This window comes from Lynx rufus, unplaced genomic scaffold, assembly GCF_022079265.1.
Source record: "Lynx rufus isolate CCGP_SWC_20201006 ecotype Redwood Valley unplaced genomic scaffold, mLynRuf1.p SCAF_31, whole genome shotgun sequence".
NCBI classification, from domain to species: Eukaryota; Metazoa; Chordata; class Mammalia; order Carnivora; family Felidae; genus Lynx; species Lynx rufus.
Genome location: NW_025814847.1, coordinates 1,280,945 through 1,299,429, shown reverse-complemented (window position 1 = coordinate 1,299,429; position 18,485 = coordinate 1,280,945). Strand labels below are relative to the sequence as shown.

At 57.8% G+C, this 18,485-nt stretch overlaps 2 protein-coding genes across 2 annotated transcripts in view; both read left to right on the top strand.

Moving 5' to 3' along the window:
- Nucleotides 1-575, top strand: part of FCRL6 (Fc receptor like 6) — a 31,879-nt gene extending 31,304 nt beyond the window's left edge. Inside the window, exons 12-13 of the mRNA XM_047092618.1 lie at nt 186-217; nt 462-575. Of these exons, the coding sequence (XP_046948574.1) occupies nt 186-217; nt 462-575 (146 nt within the window). The remainder of the gene's footprint in view (nt 1-185; nt 218-461) is intronic.
- A 7,146-nt stretch (nt 576-7,721) lies between these two features.
- Nucleotides 7,722-15,779, top strand: SLAMF8 (SLAM family member 8). The gene is made up of 5 exons (XM_047092916.1): nt 7,722-7,812; nt 9,633-9,959; nt 12,329-12,634; nt 12,716-12,820; nt 13,681-15,779. Exons 1-5 carry the CDS (start codon nt 7,722-7,724, stop codon nt 13,743-13,745), a joined length of 894 nt encoding a protein of 297 aa, XP_046948872.1. The 3' UTR covers nt 13,746-15,779.
- Nucleotides 15,780-18,485: the final 2,706 nt, after the last annotated feature.

The window sequence follows — 18,485 nt, the reverse complement described above, 5'->3', positions numbered from 1 at the left end:
TGAGGTGGAAAGACCCAGACCTCCTGTGTCTGGATGAAGAACGAGGGGTCCCCAGAGGCGAAAGGGGGAGCAGCGCTCCCTGGGCTGGTCTGTGCTCTGTAAGAGAAGACAGCGTGGAGGAGGCGGGCTACAGGTGCACGGATGAGCCAGGCACCCTAACCGGAGTGTTTCTCTCTCCCCCACAGCCGGGCCTGCTGCCTCAGCCTCGGGGACTCAGGTGAGCCGGGCCCCCTGCCCTCCCCCCACCCTCTGTGTTACATCTGCCTCCTGGTCCCGACCCGCCTCTCCCACAGGACAGTTCTGTCATCTACGCGGAGGTGACACAATCACAGCTTGGTGAGCTTCCAGCCGCGAAACGGCATCCGAGAAGCAGGACCCACAAAGCCCTCCTTGGTCACTTCGAGGAGGTTCTCCACTACTAACGGCATTCCCCCCCAACACCACCCTCTGGTGCTCCCCAGGAGGCCAGCGGGGACCCCAGCCCCTTCTGTAGGTCCCCAGTCCCTGAGTCCGGCAGTGAGGGAGCCCCGTGTCCTGGCCAGGGTCCCCGGGAGACTCGAGGAGCGCCTAAATGATCTCGGAGCCCCCCTCTGAGCAGAACAGGTAGCGTGTGGGCAGGGACATCCGCACTCACGCGTGACGAGGGGACTGGACACGGGAGCCACAGATGTTTTCTTTCACACGAACGGAAGCATTGCAATCCCTTCTGTCTACACATCTGTAAGTGCTTTCTCCCACGGCCCTCGGTCCCCATGGATGTGCTTGGCCTCACCCTGCCGGAGAGAATTAATCTGCACACCCTGAGGGCTGGCCCTGGGCAGCTCCCATAAAGCATTTCCAACTTCCAAGCTTCTGCTGAGGCCCCCGAGTGACCGGAGGGCTGAGGGCCTCTCAGAGGCTCGGGGGCATCAAGGGTCGGGGGGAAAGGGCCTGGAGCCCACACTATCACACAACTCTTAACCCCTGAGCCAGAGCCCCCCCTAGGCCCGGAGAACGCTGCCTTTGCATGCAACCCGTTTCTGTCCACACCCCTTCCAGGCTCCTAGGTTACCCACGTTTATGGAATGAGGCCTGCCCCGCATCCCCCCTTGGGGAGCACCGCAGAAAACTGTTACCCCTTGTGTTTGCAAAGATGCGTGCTGGTAGAACGTATTTGTCCATAGAAAAGCATCAATATTATTCACCAATACCAATCGCTTGTAGTGCCTGCTGGTTCAGTTTGGTCTGGGGTTGTGGAGCCCACACTCCGTGACGCTGAGAGTGTCGCACTAGTAACTAGGAAGATCAATTATCCCTGCTTCTCCTCCAAGCCCCGGTTCCCTCCGGGTCCCTGCTCCCGGGTCACAGAGTGGGGTCCCGCAGACCCCACCCGCCTCTCCTGGGAAGAGGTCCACGTTTTCAGAGGACTCCGGCCCGGACACCCAGAGCTGGACACGGTCAGGGTTCATCCTTGAGCTTAATAGAAACGTAGCCACTCAGAGGCAACCCCACATCTGCTGAATCTCAGTCCGCATTGAAAATAAGATTTCTAGGCGGTTCGTATTGCCCAGTAAAGTCTAAAAAGCCTGGTCTGCCTCCAAACTTCATGGGAATACCTCTGTCCACTCGCCTTCTGGAGCGTCACTGGATGACACAAGGGGGCCCGGAGAGCTACTAGGCCAACGCATGTGCTGGCGTTTCTCACTTCCCTATGCCTTCTCTTCCTTCCCTCCCCCCACCTGACCTTCCTCTTCCCCATCTCTCTCTTGGCTGGCCCAATCCACATCCAGGATACACCGGGGCCCCTCCCCCTCGCTTCTTGCCTGCCAGGCCGAGAAGCCCTTGCCAGGTCATCGGAAGCACAGGGTCCTATCTGGTCAATCAGGAAGCAACTGTAGAAGCCAAGCCTTGCCGCGCCCTCTATAAACGGGCCGGGCCCCTCGTAAAGAGTCCGGTCAAAGACAGGACAGCTCATGAAGGAGACACTGATGCTGGGGACCCGGAAGGAGCCGGCCCTGCCGGTCATCCCCACGGACCGCCTCCTCCCTGAGAACTCACGCCTCCTGCCCTCTGCCCTACACCAGCGACTCGGGGCCCAGCTGGGGATGGTCTTTACCGGCCCAGCATGGGCTACGGGGAACAATGAAAAGCAAGAACTCAGACCCTTTTATAGCAACCTGACGGAGCAATTTTGTTTGTTTAATATAGTCCTAAAAAATAGCGCTTAGATTGTGTATGTTTCTTTTTCTTTTAGTTTTTACTACATTGCTTTTATTGTATTCTACAAAAGTATGGGTCCGCGATGGATGGGAAAATAAAGAAAAACAGTTCCTTTGACCCAGATAGGTGAAAAGTCCCACCCTACACACACACAGACTCAGTCTACATACACGCCTGGCCCAGTCTCCGCCCCCCCCCACTATGCTCCTCCCCCAGAATTCCTCCCCACCCCCACTTCTATTGACAGAGCCAAAAATATCCTTTCCCCTCAGTTTAGAAAAGAATGAGCCGCCATCTTTAAAAATGAACAATTACTCAGAAAATTGAAGACAAAGAAAATCCCCCAAAAGAACATAGAGAAAGCAGCGGCACCCGGGTGGCTCGGTCAGTTCAGTGTCCAGCTCTTGGTTTCCATTCAGATCACGATCTCACGGTTGGTGAGTTCGAGCCCTGCATGGGGCTTTGCGATGACAGTGCAGAGCCTGCTTGGGACTCTCTCCCTCTCTCAAAATAAATAAATAAACTTTAGAGGGGGGGAAAAAGACCACAGAGAAGGCAGAGCCTTCAGAGGGGACCCCAGACGGGACCCCAGACTCTGGCTGGAGCAGGCGGGCCCCAGGGCTCGCTGCCAGCCCTGGAAGCAGGAACCTGCTGCAGGCCCTGGAAAGTAGTGGTGGCGAGGAGAAGAGGACTGTCACGGGTCTCTGGGGACAGACCCTGCAGACACCAAGGAAGGCGGCACATGGCATCCCTAAGCACCGCTGCCCGCAAGGCCCTGCGCTGCAAAACGTCATTCTCCTCTCCGAGTCAGAGCTAAATGCAAACACCCCCCCCCCCAGCCGCGGCGAGTTGTCTACCTGCTCCAGGGACAGGGGCTCCGAGGGGCCGCAGCACCTGCTGGGCAGGCGACAGAGATCACCCGCTGGGTGAGCGGGAGGGAAAGGACTCCAAGCCCAGCCGGGCTGAGGGCGGAGGCAGCCACCGCCCCTTCGGGGAGACTGAGAGCGGACGGGGCCTCGCGGCTGCCCTCTGCTGGCCCCCTTGGGTCCGACCACCCGCCGGACAGCTTCACGGCCATCAGGCACCGGGCCTTGCTTTGTGTGCGGCTAAACGCTTTAGATGCCAGCGACTAAAATGAAACGTGGCCCTTCCCTGAACCGGGCAGGTTGCAGATACTGGGATTTCTTTCAATTCTGGGTTTTAGATTTGGCTAGAAAGTAAGGTCTTGGACAATTTGTCCTAAGCAAGCATCCGCTAAGCAGCCCTGCAGGGGGCGCCTGGGTGGCTCAGTCGGTTCAGCATCAGACTTTAGCTCCGGCCACGATCTTTCAGTTCCTGAGTTCGAGCCCCGCATGGGGAGCCCGCTTCGGATTCTCTCTCTCTCTCTCTCTCTCTCTCTCTCTCTCTCTCTCCCCCTCCCCCTATTGCACTTGTCTCTTTCTCTCAGAAATAAACATTTAAAAATTAAAAAAAATTAAAAAAAACAGAAACAGCCCTGTATCCTTCATCTTTATATTGACCCTCAGGCTCTTTGAAAGATCGGCCTGCGTTGTACTTGTTTGGGGATTCTTTCTGCCTGCGGGGTGCAGATGGGCGGTGACTGGGGCCGAGAACTGCCGTCCAGTCCTCCGCTCACGGGCTTACCGTGCTGAGTGCTCTACACACCCGCTCACCGGCGCAAGGTGCCCAGGGTGGGGATCCCGCAGATGTTTGCTGAATGACTGAATGAGCGAATGAGAGTCCAGCCCCTCCCTCGCTACCCCCACGAAGCACAGTCCTGGCATTGTCGCTTTTGTATGCAGCCTGCCTTCAGCTCTCTGGGGAAGTATGTTTTTGCCTCAAAAGCAAATCCTACCAAGCCTCGGACCGCCCCACCCAGTTCCTACGGGCTGGTCCCCTTCTCTCCCACCTTCCGTCTCAAGCTGCCTGCACCTTGCTCCCGTGCACCAAAGAGCAAAGACTCTGCTCCCTGCCCCTGTCCCCGGACCAGGGTGGGACAAGACAGGCACCACCCGCACAAATATTAAAGAGGCAGCTCAGGCCGTGCGCGCAGGCTGACAGTGTCCTCTGGTGGGAGGTCAGGTGCACCGTTTCCACACGTGCGGGCACTGCCCCTGCTGCCCAAGCTGGCTGCGGAGGGAGTGGCGGGCATGGGCTGCCCCACCCCGGGCAACTTTGGGGGCCAGCCAGCGCCCGGTGGCACCGTGTCGGCTTAGGAGGGGCTCTACCTGGCCTCTCAGCCCCCACCCCCCACCCCTCAGAAGGTAACATCTCTGCCCCCTTCCCCCACCCTGGCTCCCAAAAAGCCCGCTGAATGCCCCTCCTTCCTGCCCCCCTGCCTGCCTGCTCCCCTTTTTGTCCCTCCTCCACCTCTCCCCTCTCTGGGTGGCCCCATTCTGTGTCCAGGCCAGTCCGAGAATTAACAACAAGTGTGAGTGGGCAGGGCAGGTGCCTCCCTGACACGCACACCCTCCCCCAGATTCCACTAGCCCCGAACGGAGCTCAGGCGGCCCGAATGGTCACTGGGGACACCTGCTCCCCGCCCCCGCCCGCAGTGGAGGTAGGCTGAGGGCGAGGTGCAGAGGGGGCCGCAGCCTGGAGCCCCAGCGTCTCCCTGGGTCAGGCTTCCCAGAAGGGCCCAGCTGCCAGCTGCTCTCTTAATTAAGGAATGTGGGAGTGGTGCCTTTGAACTCCCAGCCCGTGACTCGAGAGCTGTCCCCGCGGTGGGGTAATTACCGTGCTCTGCACCAGTGACCAGCAGCGGGGGCGAGCCTGTCTCCGCAGACCCAACCCAGCCCGCACTGCCCCTGTCCATCTCTCTCCAGCCGTCACACAGCCTGGAGCTCTTCCCTTTGGGAGACGGAATGTCCGCTGACCCCCCGCCAACCCCCTCCTCACCCTTCCTTGGCTTCCCTGAAGTTCCCCTGTAGGTAAAGGGCACGGGGTGGGCTGGGAAGGCAGCGATTTCAACTCAGTGCCTGCTTGGATAGACCAAGTGGGAGAGGAGGGAGTACGACCGCCCACCGTCTGCTCTGCAGGAATTGGGCGCCCCTTTCCCCACATCCCCGCCACGGCCCCACTCCTGCGTCTCACGCCCTCGCCGTCCCAGGCCTGACACCTGACCGGACACCTGACCAGGTGGCTGCCCGTGGCTATCGACGGGGGGCGAGGCAAGGGGCTGGGGGTGCTGCCGGAAGGGGGAAGGGTAGGGACCTGGCCCTGTCCTCACCAGGCTTCCAGTCTGGGACCGGCGGATGGAGCTACTCACACCCGAACCCCCTTGCTCTGCATTAACCTGCGCTCCTCTCTTCCCTCCCTGGCCACTTAGTAGCAACGGTTAAGATTCTCGTGAGTGCTGACCACGCACCAGACCCCATTCTAAATAAGCCCTTGCAAGCCACCCTTACCAGGCTGACTGTCATTATCAGGTGACACAGCCCATCCCCTCCTCCAGACTGCAGACTCCTCGAGGGCAGGGCCACGCCTCCCATGTCTGTGTTCCCGGCACCTGGCACGTAACTAGGTGCTCAATAAACCCCTGATGAAGAAGGGTGGAATCCGCAATGGGGTCATGAATGAGTCCCCTCCCCTGGCCTCTCTGCCCCAAAGCCAGGTGGCTTCCGAGTTCTGTCCCAGCTCTGCCCTGTCCCCTCCTCTCTGCCCTGGGGGCTTCCGTTCTAGTCCAGCCAGGACCGTCCCAACGGCTGCCACCCAGGCTTCCCTGCCTCTTCGTTCTCTGCCCGCCTGCCCTGCGCGCGGTCCTTCCGCCAGCCAGGCGCCCTCAGCTCAGAAGGGGCCCCACCCCCTCCCTCGGAGCCTTCCCTCGGCCCACCAGCTGCAGAATCTCCTGGAACACAGGCTGGTTCCACTAGATTCCCCCACTGAACCAGAGTCTCCAAGCATTTGAGCCCGGCGAGGTCGAGAGCCGCTGCCCCCAGAACCAAAACCTGAGGCCTAAAAGCCAGTAGTCAAGCGATCTGACCCTCCACCTCCTTTTCCAGCCCCACCCACGCCAGCCCTGAGGGGCTCCTCCCCTCCCTGCCCTCCTTCATCGTCCTGGCGCCCACCTGGGGCTCCCCCTGCCTGGCCTTATCCACTTGGCTCTTCTTTTCCGGCCTCTGGCTCATCCCTTTTCTCCGCCTACCCGAATCGTGCCTATCTTCAAGGTGCGGCTCAAAGCCCACCTTCTAGGGACGCGTCCCCTGCCCGCACCCACGGACGCCTCTTCCCCACCGCACCCTCTGCACGGAGAAGCCGTGCTGCCCATGGCACAGAGCCGTCCGTGCCTGTGGCACGGCCGACCTTCGTCCTGGGCATATCCAAGCCAGGATACTTGGCTTGTGAGCACCTGGAGGGCAGGAAGCCTGTCCTCCTGCTGTCCCGACACCACGGCTGCCTCGTTCCTGGTCGGGTCCCTAGCAGGGGCCAGGAGTTCTGCGGGACCAGACACGGCGAGCCACGCTCGGGACGCGGGGACTCCCCTCGTCTTCCCGAAAAGCCTCCCCAGACTGAAGCGGCCACGTAACCGGAAGCGCGAAGAGACCCAGGGCGGGGGAGACACAGCTCTGGCAACGTGGCCCGGGCTCCCAAGGGTGAGGCTCCCGTCCCAGCTCGCACTCGTGACCTCCGCACGGGGCTGACCTCGGCCCCATGCCTGACAGGCGGCAATGAGACCCTCGCGGAGGAGGCCTGTGACCGTGTGTAGGATTTGTGTGCTCCTTTCCAAGTGCTTATTAAACGTCCACGGTGTGCCGAGCACCAAGGGGAACACAGACACGAACGGGTGAAGACCTCGCCGGCAAACAGCGCGTGGAGACAAGAAAGCCATCACAGGACAGCGTGCCAAGGGTCATGGCGGAGACCCGGCCGGCACTGGGCTCGGGAGAGGAGGTCCCTCACTCCGTCTGCTCAGGTGGGAGCCCACTGGCTGCAGCCTGCCCGGCCCGGAGGGGCGAAGGGAGCAGGGCGCCCACCGGAGGAGCCAGCACCGGGCTGGAGAAGGTGCTCCCAGGAGGAGCACTCCTGGCTTGGGATGGCCAGAGAGCAGCCTGGGCCGGGGAGGCCAGCTCGGACAAGCGTGCCGGAGTCAAACTTAGGAGAGTCTTGCACACCAGGTGGAGAGTTTCGTCTTTATTTTGAGGGCGGCGGGAGGTACGGAAGCATTTTAGAGAAGTAACAGAGGGAATTGCGATCTGGAGGCCTCTCTGTGGCTGCGGCAGGAAAGGCGGCCAGCCAGGGGGCCAGTGGGATGCAGGGAGGGCCGGCGGGTCCCACAGGAAGACGTGGGCTTGTGTTGGGGTGCCTGCCACTGGCAATGGCATTGGCCAACCACGGGCACGTGAAAGAGGCTGACTTACAAGAATCCGCTCCTGAGAAAGTCCAGCTGGGCCGACGGCCAACTTCCACTTTCCTCTGGATATTTTCACTTTCGGGCCATCTTGTTCTGAGTCAAGATTCCTCCTTCTGAACATGGGACTTCCCAGAAGGACCACAGCTCCCTCTGGGTATCCACTTGACCTAGGATGTTCTGGATTGGGGTTGTGGAAAGAGCTTGCTGGCCTCTCTGGAGAAGGATGGCCACGTGGTCCCTGTGGAGTCTGCTTCTCTGGGAAGGTAAGTGGGGCAGGTGCGTGACCAGGGCCCCTCACCGGCCTTCTGGGCAGGGGCCTCATCCCAAGCAAGGACCCAGGGGCCGAGGAGGGCCAGGGAAGGCGGAAGCAGGTTCTCAGGCAACCTTGAAAAGCCGGAGGGAGCTAAAGAGATGCAGGGTCCTGGATGGGACGTGCTGGCTGCTCTAGAAGCATCCGCATCCGTGAGACACGTCCTGTGGTCCAGGGCCGTTACAACTTAGGCTGGTGGTGCCAGTGGTTCGGACAGAGACGGTTGTGAGAAGGGCGAGGGGATTCTCGTAGAGGAAGGCAGGGCAGAGCAGACTCTCACAAAGAGGCACGTCTTTCCATCAGCCTGCGGGAGACCTAGGAGCCTCGACTGGGAGCCGGCACCACTCTGCACGCCCAGTACGCGTGTTAGGGCTCCAGTCCGCATCAACACTGTAGCCTCTGCGGCCGGGCCCGATGCGTAGGGCCGGGGAGGGCAGCGAGAGGGGCAGGGGGCCGGCCGAGCGTCGCCCCCAGAACACGACTCCTCAAGCAGACGCCCGGCGCTTGGGTGCGTTCTCTACGGGCCGTGTTTTCCCCGCACCCCGGGTGCCCCCTGTGCCGGGTGCCCCCTGTGCCAGGCGCCAGGTGAGTCCCCCGGGAATCCCATCATCCACCCAGTACGACGAGTTGAGTTTCTGAACAGTGGCGGGCAGGGGGAACGAAGAGGACAAGAGGAGCTCGCCGTCTCGCGGCAGGCGCCTGAGTCATCTATGGGCAATCGCAGCAGAGGAACAGGGCGCCCCAGGGTCCTGGGCGCACAGAGAAGCAGGGTGGATGTTGCCCTGATGGGAGGGGGGGTTCAGGGGAGGCAGTGGGTCTGGAAAGGGCTCAGGGGTACCTCCCGCAGAGGCATCACCCCACCTCAGCCTCTCACCTCCGCCAGCTCCTGAGGCCAGAGACCGGTGCCCTCGGGTCCCTGGCATCCGTGACTCCCCCTCCTTGGCTCCCCGGACCACAACTAGGCTCAGGCCTCACTGATTGCACACCTGAATCCCTCTCCTCCCCTCCCGCTTCTCCCCATCGCCGCTGCCCACCCCCCTGCAGCAGGAGTTCACTCACTGCAGGTGGAAAAACAGCAGCAGCCCGCCCCCGAAGCTTCCGGCACATTCCCCGCGCCCCCCCCCCCACCATGGTCTTTCGAACCAGAATTTCATCCTGTTACTCTCTTACTTAAACCCTGCGCAAGGCCTCCCACGGCTCTAAAGATAAAACCAGACGCTGCTTTCAGAAGCCCCGGCTGGCTCCCGCCACGGACTCCGCAGTACGGTTTCTGACTCCCCCCTGCAGAGAACTGGTTTCACTTCCCCTGCACCCTGCCCTCCTGCTCGCCTGCTGGCCGGGCCTTCCTCCCCTCCGCCATCCTTCCCTCTGCCTGAGACGCTTCCCGGCTCCAGACAGCCCTCTTCTCCTAGGCCTGGCTGACCCCCACTCCTCCTTCTGGTCTCAGCTTAGCCATTTCCCCTCTGAGCCCCTCAAGACCATTCACCCTCCCTGGGTTCTCCCGGAGCCTCCCTTTCCCCCCATCGTGGTGCTTACTATATTTTAATCATTCGCTTAGAGTCTGACTTCCTCTGTGAGCGTAAGGGATTCTCTCCCTTACGGTTTTATTCCCGGTCCCTGGCACGGTGCACCTGCTCAGCGTGGGTGGCGGGAGCGTGGGGAGAGGGACCCTAATGTGTTTGCTTCACGGCAGCTTGGCGGGGTGCGGGAGGAGCAGAGGGAGAGAGGCGAGGAGCTGTGGGGCAGGCAGACTGATGGGCTCCGTCCTTTCAGCCCTCCTTCCCGCCGCCGTCCATGGTGTCCAAGTGCACGGCCAGGTCGGGGGCTCCGTGCTGCTGGCGGCAGAGTGCCCCCCTGGCTTCCAAGTCCGAGAGGCCATCTGGAGATCGCTCTGGCCTTCGGAGGAGCTCGTGGCCACGTTTTTCCGGGGCGCCCCGGAGACTCTCTACCACTCCCGCTTCCTGGGCCGAGCCCAGCTGCACAAGAACCTGAGCCTGGCGCTCCAGCCGCTGGAGTCGGGAGACGGCGGCAACTTCTCTGTGCTGCTGGTGGACACGGGAGGTCGGGCCCGGACCCAGATCCTGCAGCTCAAGGTGCACGGTGAGTACCCCCGACACTGGAAAGGCATCCTGCGTCCTGGGAGCTGGGGAGGACAGGGTTCCACGGGACCTCTGGCCTCTGACCTCCCGGCTGACACAGGGCACAGCTGTCCCCACGGCACAGCTGAGAAAGTTCCTCCGGTGCTCCCAGGTGAGCTCCTGGCTGGGGCCGCCTGGCTCTGCCACCCCGCGGTCCTCGCCTGAACTCCAGAGCGGCCTCTTCTTGGCTCGGTGGCCAAGGACACAAGGTTAAGCCTCCCTGGCGCTCACCTTTCTCCCTTAGAAAATGGGCGTCATGAGCAATGTCACACGAGGCGCCTGCAAAGGGGGAAATAGAGCGCGTCTGGGAAAACATCTGAGAGGGCGCTGGGCCCGCACTGCAAACTTCTAAGCTCATAGGATGTGCCATTACCTGACAAACTCCTACAAGGGAAAAAAGTACGGCCCATCAGACTACGACGCGATGTTTTTTATCATATATACAGTATGGAATTTTTATTTGACACTGCTTTCGAGAGTTCTTTTCGCCGTGTTTAGAGATTTTCCGACGTATAACGGTCACAGGTTCTCTCCGTTATTCACTGTCGCAGAGCAAACCGTCCCCAAACCTACGGGCTGAAAACAACGCTGTTAATTTCTCATGATCTGTGGGTGGCGGGGCTCGGCTGGGTGGGCCCCCTGCTCCCCGAGGTCCGCCAAGGTCGTTCAGGCGGCTGCATTTGGCACCTCAGCTGGGGCGGCTGACCTCACTGCGGACTAGGTGGACCCTGCTTTCTAGCAACTTCCCCCCACTCCCTCTGCCTCCTGCCACTTCACCTCTGTCACCATCAACACCTCTACTTCTGCATCTACTGCCCCCACCTCCACTGTATTCCTGCCGATCAAGAAAAAAACAGTGGCCTTTGAGCTCTCATTCATCTACCTAATGGCTCGGAAAAGGTGGGTGAGTTACCCCCAACCACTATTTCAGTAAAACCTCAGACATTTGGTAGAGTAGTGGGGAGAGCAGAGCCCAACTTTAAGAACGAAAAGCACGAGCGACACCTGGGAGGAAGAAGACGGTGAGGGAGAGAAGGGCAGTCGTAAACTGGGAAGGAGAGAGAGCCCCCCACGAACCAACCCAAAGACAGCCGGCTGGCTGCCCTTGGGTGAGCCCCTGGGGGTGCCACTGTGCGGTTAGATGGGTGTCCCGAATGCGCGCAGCCCTGAACCCAGCTGCCCAGCTTGGCAAGCAGAGGGGGGCTGGATTTAGGCAGCCCCACCCTCACCTGTTATCCCCTCAGCCCCATTCCCTTGTGCAGTGAATAACCTCCGCAACCACACAGGCAGCCCTGGAACCTCTTTCTATTCTAAGTCTCAGCTGCTGCACATGTGAAATGAGGACATTGAATGTGATAATACATGCGGCACCCACACCACTAAGCTCTAAAATGCCTTGTTCTCAGCATCTGAATTACAGATTTTAAGGAAATTGCTGTTTTATTGCTTCCAAATACATAGCGTGATTAGAACTAATTGCACAAAGCTGCCAAGCAGCCGTCCTTGGGAGCTCTGCTTTGACAATAGATAAGAATGATTTGAATTAGCAGATCAGTTACTAGAAATGTCAATGGGTGTTTCTACTGTGCCTGATAGTGTTTGGAAGCAGCTTGTCCTCTTAAGTGATGTAAATATCCACCACACGCGCACGCACGCACGCGCGCGCGCACACACACACACACGCGTGTGGTAATCTTTGTTTATACTATTAGTGTGCCCAGCAAATCTTTCTTTTTCCATCTCACAAATCCCCCCAGATTGAGCTGGCATTAATGAGGTTTTACTCGGCTTGACTTTGGAACACTGTCAGAGACTGAGCCCTCCCGTTGTCACTAGAATCCTCTCCCGCTGGCCCCCATTGCCACAGAGACTCAGGATCTACTCATCAAGCTACACAGGAAAGGGAAACCACAGTCTAGGATGCCAGGACTCCAATTTGCGCAGTGGTCCAGGTGTCTGTGCACCTAGAAGGCTAAGGTTATGAAGATAACAAAATAGAACCCCCAGCCCCCTGCCCGGTTCTCCTTCTTAGGGGGTTGCAGCCTTGTAATTATTTTCTCAGTTATTCGATCACTTCTCCACCAAACTGTAAGCTCGAATAGTCCAGGAATGTGTCTGTTTTCTTGCCTGACTTAGTATCTGCCGATCATCTCTCTGGCTGATATATCATGAAGAAAGTGCTATGACAACGGGAAACCAGACTAGGTTCTGCAGCAAGAGTGCGGCGCCTGGTCAGAGGTGACCTCCAAACCTGCATGGATTCCGGGGCTGGCGCTCTGGGCCCTGCCCAGCATCACTGTAACCCGTGCCTGCTTTTCTGTTCTTGCCTAGATGCGGTGCCCAGGCCCGTGGTGCAAGTATTCATCGCTGTGTCAGGGGACGCTCAGCCCCCCAAGACCTGCCAGGCGCTCCTGTCCTGTTGGGCCCCCAACATCAGTGACATAACCTATAGCTGGCGACGGGAGGGGACCACTGACTTTGGTATTGAGCCAAGCAGCTTCTTCACGGATGGACAGGTGCTGAAGGTTTCGCTGGGACCAGGAGACAAGAGTGTGGCCTATTCCTGCACCGTCTCCAACCCTGTCAGCCGGGACGTGGCCACCGTCACCCCTTGGGAGAGCTGCCATCACGAGGCAGGTATGCCAAGGGCCAGGGGTCAGTGGTTAAGGGATTGTGAAGCCTCCAGCCCCCCTCTGACCCTGCCCCCTCCGTGTCCAGCCCCAGGAAAGACCTCCTACAAAGACGTGGTGCTGGTGGTGGTGCCCGTGGCCCTGCTCCTGACCCTGGCTGGTCTCCTCTCCGTCTGGCACCCCTGCTACTCAGGTAGGAGTCCTCCAGACGCCAGATGTCCTTGGAGGAGGACCTACTGGGAAGGAAGGCAAGGTTGGACCTCTTCCGTTTTAGGCTTCACATGGTCTGTCCTCCTTCCCTCCATCACGTCAGGTCCTGACTCTCACCGCATCCCCTGGTCTCCAATCAGATTGAACAAGGCGAAGTGTCTCTCGCACTTCTGAAAACGAACGCTCCTCTTGCCTGCCTCTTCAGGCCTTCGTGCCAGCCGTTCTCTCTGTCTGGAACGCAGTTTCCATGGCTTCCCACCCAATCCCCCTTCTTCATGTGACTATCTCCTCCACAGTCTCCAAGGTGCACCTGCTCCCGGAGGCCTTCCTGACCTGCCCCCCCAGCCCAGGCGTGGTTGGTGTTCTTCCTTTAATCTCCATTGCTCCCAGCCCTCGTTGCACTCACTCTCCCACTGACTTCTCAGCCCCTTAAAGGCAAAGGCTGACTTGCCACCGGGTATCTAGCGATGGTCTCTGGAACAGCCTTGTAGGGATAAAGTTCTGTTGAGCGCAAGTCTAAATGAACACCAGCCCCGTGCTTGCCCACCATTCCTAGGAAATGCTCCCTGAGAGAAGTACCTGTCTGGCCGGGAGCTGATAAGTCCTCCTTCTCCAGGAGAAGAGAAAAGGGGAAAGTCAGAGGTGGGGCTGGGTTCTGAGCCATCCCTCCGGCACAGCCCCTGCCTCGACCCCAGGATGCCCTGCCCCTGACAGAAACACCCCACTGACCTGGGCTTCATGGGGATGTCCACCCCAGGCTGTCTGGGATGGCTTCGGGCCAAGCTAAGATTCCAAACTGAGAGTGCAGATGTTGCAAGGTAACCTTTCTGGTCTCTTTGCCAGGGAAAAAGCAGAAGGACATCTGTACCGACAGAGTGGCTCCAGAGACGGAGAATCCCCTTGTGTAGGGTCTGCAAAGAAGGAGGATATAAACCGTTGCCTGGACCATCAGGGAGTACACGATGCTCTGGGCCATAGCTGGTGTCTGGAAACGACCATGGTCCTCATGCCTCTGGTGACACTCCTGTCCCACCTCCAGGAGCAGCCCGGGAAGCTCTTGCGCTGGGAGCCACCACACGGAAAACACTGGCACAACCTTCCACGTCCCCTCCTTCTCCGCCCGCCCCCCACCCTCCGCTCCTTGCGTGTCCCGGCTCTGCTCGGGGCAAGATCACAGAGCACCCCCTCCTTCACCTTTGTCTATCTCTATCTAGATCTCATTTTAAGGCCTTGGTCATCAGGGGACATCGGGGTCTCAAACTACAGGGGTGGGGCTGGGGCCAGAGCTGGAAATGGGCGATTCAGGGTTTCTCTGTTAGTTCAAATGTCTAATATCTTTCAGGGTCCGGGACCCAGACTGGATGCAATTCTTTGGTGCCAATTAATACTTGCATCGGTCTGCTAGGGCCGCCGTAACAAGATATCACAGAATCGGCGGGGGCTTAAAGAACAGAAATTCACTTTCTCGTAGCCTTGGAGGCTAAAAGCACAAGACCGAGGTGTAGGCAGCTTTGGTTTCTTGTGAGGCCTCTCCCCTTGGCTTGCAGATGCCTTCCTTCTCTAGGTGTCCTTCCGTGGCCTCTTCTCTACGTGTGCACGTATCCCTGGTGTCTCTTCCTCTTTTATAAGGACACCAGTCATAATGGACTAGGGCCCATCCCAGTGACCTCATTTAACTTTAATTATCTCTTTGAAGTCCTATTTGCAAGTACAGTCGTATTGTGAGATCTTGGGGGTTCGGACTTGGACGAATGGATTTTGAAGAGACAAATCCAGTCCACAACAATAGTTCATCAGCAGTGGGGGGAGGGGGGGTGAATGCCTGAAGAGTCAATGTCCCTGTGGATCCTGGAGAACATCCAGTGTCTTAGAGGGGATGTTCTGTGATCACAGTGAGGAAACGGGGCAAGTTTTGAAGTATTTTCCCAGGGAAACTTCAGTCACTCACTAGGTCAGTCCTGTGCCAGGATCTCCCCTCTTTCTCCCAGCTGCTGGACAGTCACTTTACCTTCAACGAATGGTCAGCACAGCTGGCCTCTAGCGTCACATCCCCACTCCTCCACTCAACTTGTTCTGGAATTTCCCTGCCTGCCGGCTCTGCTCAGTGGTCCCCAGCGGGTCACCGGGGCTACACCTGTCTTCTTGCCTTTCCTGCACCCACCTGTCCCCACCCAACCTTCCCCCTGTCCCCCTAAACAGTGCCCATGGCCTCCCAACCTGGAAACGGGTGTTGCCCCCACCTGCCACCCAGAGGCATTCCCTGTGGTCACTGATTTCTCACGCAAAACTGGCCTCCATCCCTAAAAATGATGTGAAAGAGACAGCCCAGGAACTAGCAAGGAGCCATGGTGGCTGTGTGGAGGAAACACACACACACACACACACACACACACACACACCCTGTATCCCCCCCACTTTCTTCCCTCCATCTCCCAGGCCCCACCTCAGATCAGGCAAATTCTGGATGGGGGGTGGGACCCACGTTTCTCCCTTCATGAGTTAACTCTTAGTGACCTCATTTAGCCGTGGTTGTGTGATGCGGTGCACCGGGGCCTTTTTAAATAGGCCCACGCCGCTCAAATAGACGGATGCTCCCGTTCCCCACGATACACTTGTCAGCTAGTGGACTAATCAGCCCTCCACCGAAAAACTCAAAGAACTTCCGAGAGAACCACGTGCTAACAAGCACCGGGACCGATGGTTTAAAGGTCACACAGGACAAACTTCGATTGAAGGTTCGGCACGTGCTGGGTACGGTCTGAGGCAAATCAGAAGCGGACAAAGCCCTTCCTTCGTGGAGTTTATATTCTAGAAATACAAACAAGCAAGGAGGTATGTGTCAGAGGTCGATGGGTTCTAATAAGAAGATAAAGCAGCGGGGCACCTGGGTGGCTCAGTCGGTTAGGCGTCTGGAGCTTGATTTCATGGTTCCCGTTATGATCTCGCGGTTCGTGGGTTCAAACCCCGAGTCAGGCTCCGTGCTGCTGGCACAGGGATTCTCTCTCTCTCTCTCTCCCCCTCTCTCTCTGCCACGCTCTCTCTCTCTCTCAAAATAAATAAACTTAAAAAAAAAAAAAGAAGATAAAGCAGAGTAAAAGGCTAGAGAAGGGTGTGCTGGGGAGGCGGGGCCCCTCTCAGATGGACGAGTGGGGTGAACCGTGCGGTGGGTGGGCCAAGAGTAATCCAGAGAGCAGAGGATACAAAGAAAGGCCCGGACGTGGGGGCATGGTGAGTGCTTTCCAAAACTCCACTCTAGTGGAGGCCAGGGAGGGTGCGGTGGGGGAGGGCGGAATGGGAGGGTCTGGGCGACTGGGGCCACAGCAGGGGGGACCTTGTGGTCTTCAGAATACACATCCCTGGGGTTGAGGTAGCCAGGAGCGCCCCCCTCTGTTTGGGTGCCAGATTCCTCCCACGACAACCTTTATACCATTATTTCCGGTAGGCTCTGTTTTTCGCTCTTTGTTTTCATCCAACTTTCCTTGAGCAAGAGGCTTTGTACCTGTCCTTCTATGCAAAACACAAAAGCAAGAGCTGCTAGGGTGGAGGGGTCCTGTGACGCGATGCCGGAGAGAGTGGAGAGGGGGGCACGGCAGAAGAGAAGTGTGAGAGATACATGGTTTTTTGGCATCAGTGGGGATAGGAACGCCCAGTTCCTCATTGAAAAAAAGTTTCGCAGGGGCGCCTGGGTGGCTCAGTGGGTTTAGCGTCTGACTCTCGACTTTGGCTCAGGTCGTGATCTCACGGTTTGTGAGTTCGAGCCCTGCCTCTGGCTCTGCGCTGACGCTGTGGAGCCTGCTTGGGATTCTCTCTCTCCCTTTCTCTCTGCCCTTCCCCTGCCTGTGCTCTGTCTCTCTCTCTCTCTCTCTCAAAAATAGATAGACATTAAACAAATTAAATAAAAACAAAAAAGGACGGCACAGAGCAACCATCTCAACCACCCCCAGATCCGGGAAAGTTTCAGTGGGTGCCTCCCCTCGGGCTGTGCCCTGGTCAGCGTCGGCCCCGTCTGCCGGGGGTGTGGGGGGAATGGCAGGCTGAGCACACGGGTAAGTAATAGAGATACTCCCTCTGCACAACTAGCCAGTTCTGGGAGCCACACTTCCAGGGAACCACTGGAAAACTTGGGTGTCAAAGAGAGAATGACCCAAATCACGAAAAGTCTAGAAACCTTATCATCCAAGAAATGACGAAAGAAACCGGTCATACTGAGCCTAGAACAGAAGACTCAGGGGGTCCCCAAGTGTTCAAAGGGCTCTCCCGTAGGCAGGTTGTACAGCTGAGGCCACAGGAACACGTCCCTGAGAGGCAGACGGTGACTCATACCAGTAATAGGACCTTCAAGGTGGAAGGAAACTTTGTGGTTTCTCAGTTCAGGTTTCTCATTTCTCAGGGGGAAAGCCAAGGCCCAAAGAGATGGTTACTCCTTGGAACAACATAATTGGTCAGTGACAGAGTCAGAGTTAGCTTCAGGTTATCGAATCGGCCCAGCCCCTCCCCTGCACCGCACTGCCAGGGAAAAGCTCCCTGCCAGACGGAGAGCCCAATATGAAGTGAGCTGTTTCGGCGACAGCGGTGGCACAGAACCCATCGCAGAGCGATATTACAGACTAGAGCCTTTTCGTGTCAGGTGGGAAGTCGCGGCACATCGGGAATGACAAATATGCGCTCCCTCCACGCCGCCCTCCAGCACCGTGTCGGGCATAATTACTTATGACACACTGGTCCCACTGAGTCCCCAGGCAGCCCAACGCTCAAGTGACTCGGGCCAATTAACAGAAGTTGGGAGCCAAGATGAAACCTATTAGCCATCCCTGCCCTACACAACCCATAAGAGCCTTCCCACATCACACGAGAATTGTAAAGTAAGGGAAGAATGAGGGGACAGTGAAATGAAGGAGGCCGATGAGACGATTCAGCTTGTGTGTCAGAAACACGCCAGCTTCCTGCAAACAAGATTTCCCCCAGCTTCCTTTCCTCCGCCCTTCTCTCGGCCTGTTGCCCAGGAATGTACCAGAAATGAACAGGGGGAGGCATCAGTGGGAAAGCCAGGAAAGCACAAAACGGCAGGAAATCAGCCAAATAAGTCAATAGGATACATTTGGCCATTTAATAAATCATGTTCTTGGGGCGCCTGGGTGGCTCAGTCGGTTACGCGTCCGACTTCAGCTCAGGTCACGATCTCAGGGTTTGTGGGTTCGAGGCCCGCTGTGCTGACAGCGCAGAGCCTGAAACCTGCTTCGGATTCTGTGTGTCCCTCTCTCTCTGCCCCTCCCCCGCTCATTCTCTCTCTCTCTCTCTCTCTCTCTCTCTCTCAGATAAATAAACATTAAAAAAATTTAAGAACTAAGTAAATAGCTATGTTCTTTAGGATATCTAACAATATTGTGAAAACCTGGCATCAGAGTTCTTTGGAGGCAAAGAACAGAAGCCAACTCTGGTTTTAACTAATGCAAAAGGAGGAATTTTCTAGAAAGCTGTAGGTAGCTCAGTGTCTTAGTTCAGGCTGCTGTAGAAGAATACCAGAGTCTAGGCGGCTTAGAAACAACAGAAATTTATTTCTCGTGGTTCTGGAGCCTGGGAAGTCCAAGATCAAGGTGCTGGCTGATTCGGTGTCCGGGGAGAGCCCGCCTCCTGGCTCACGGATGGAT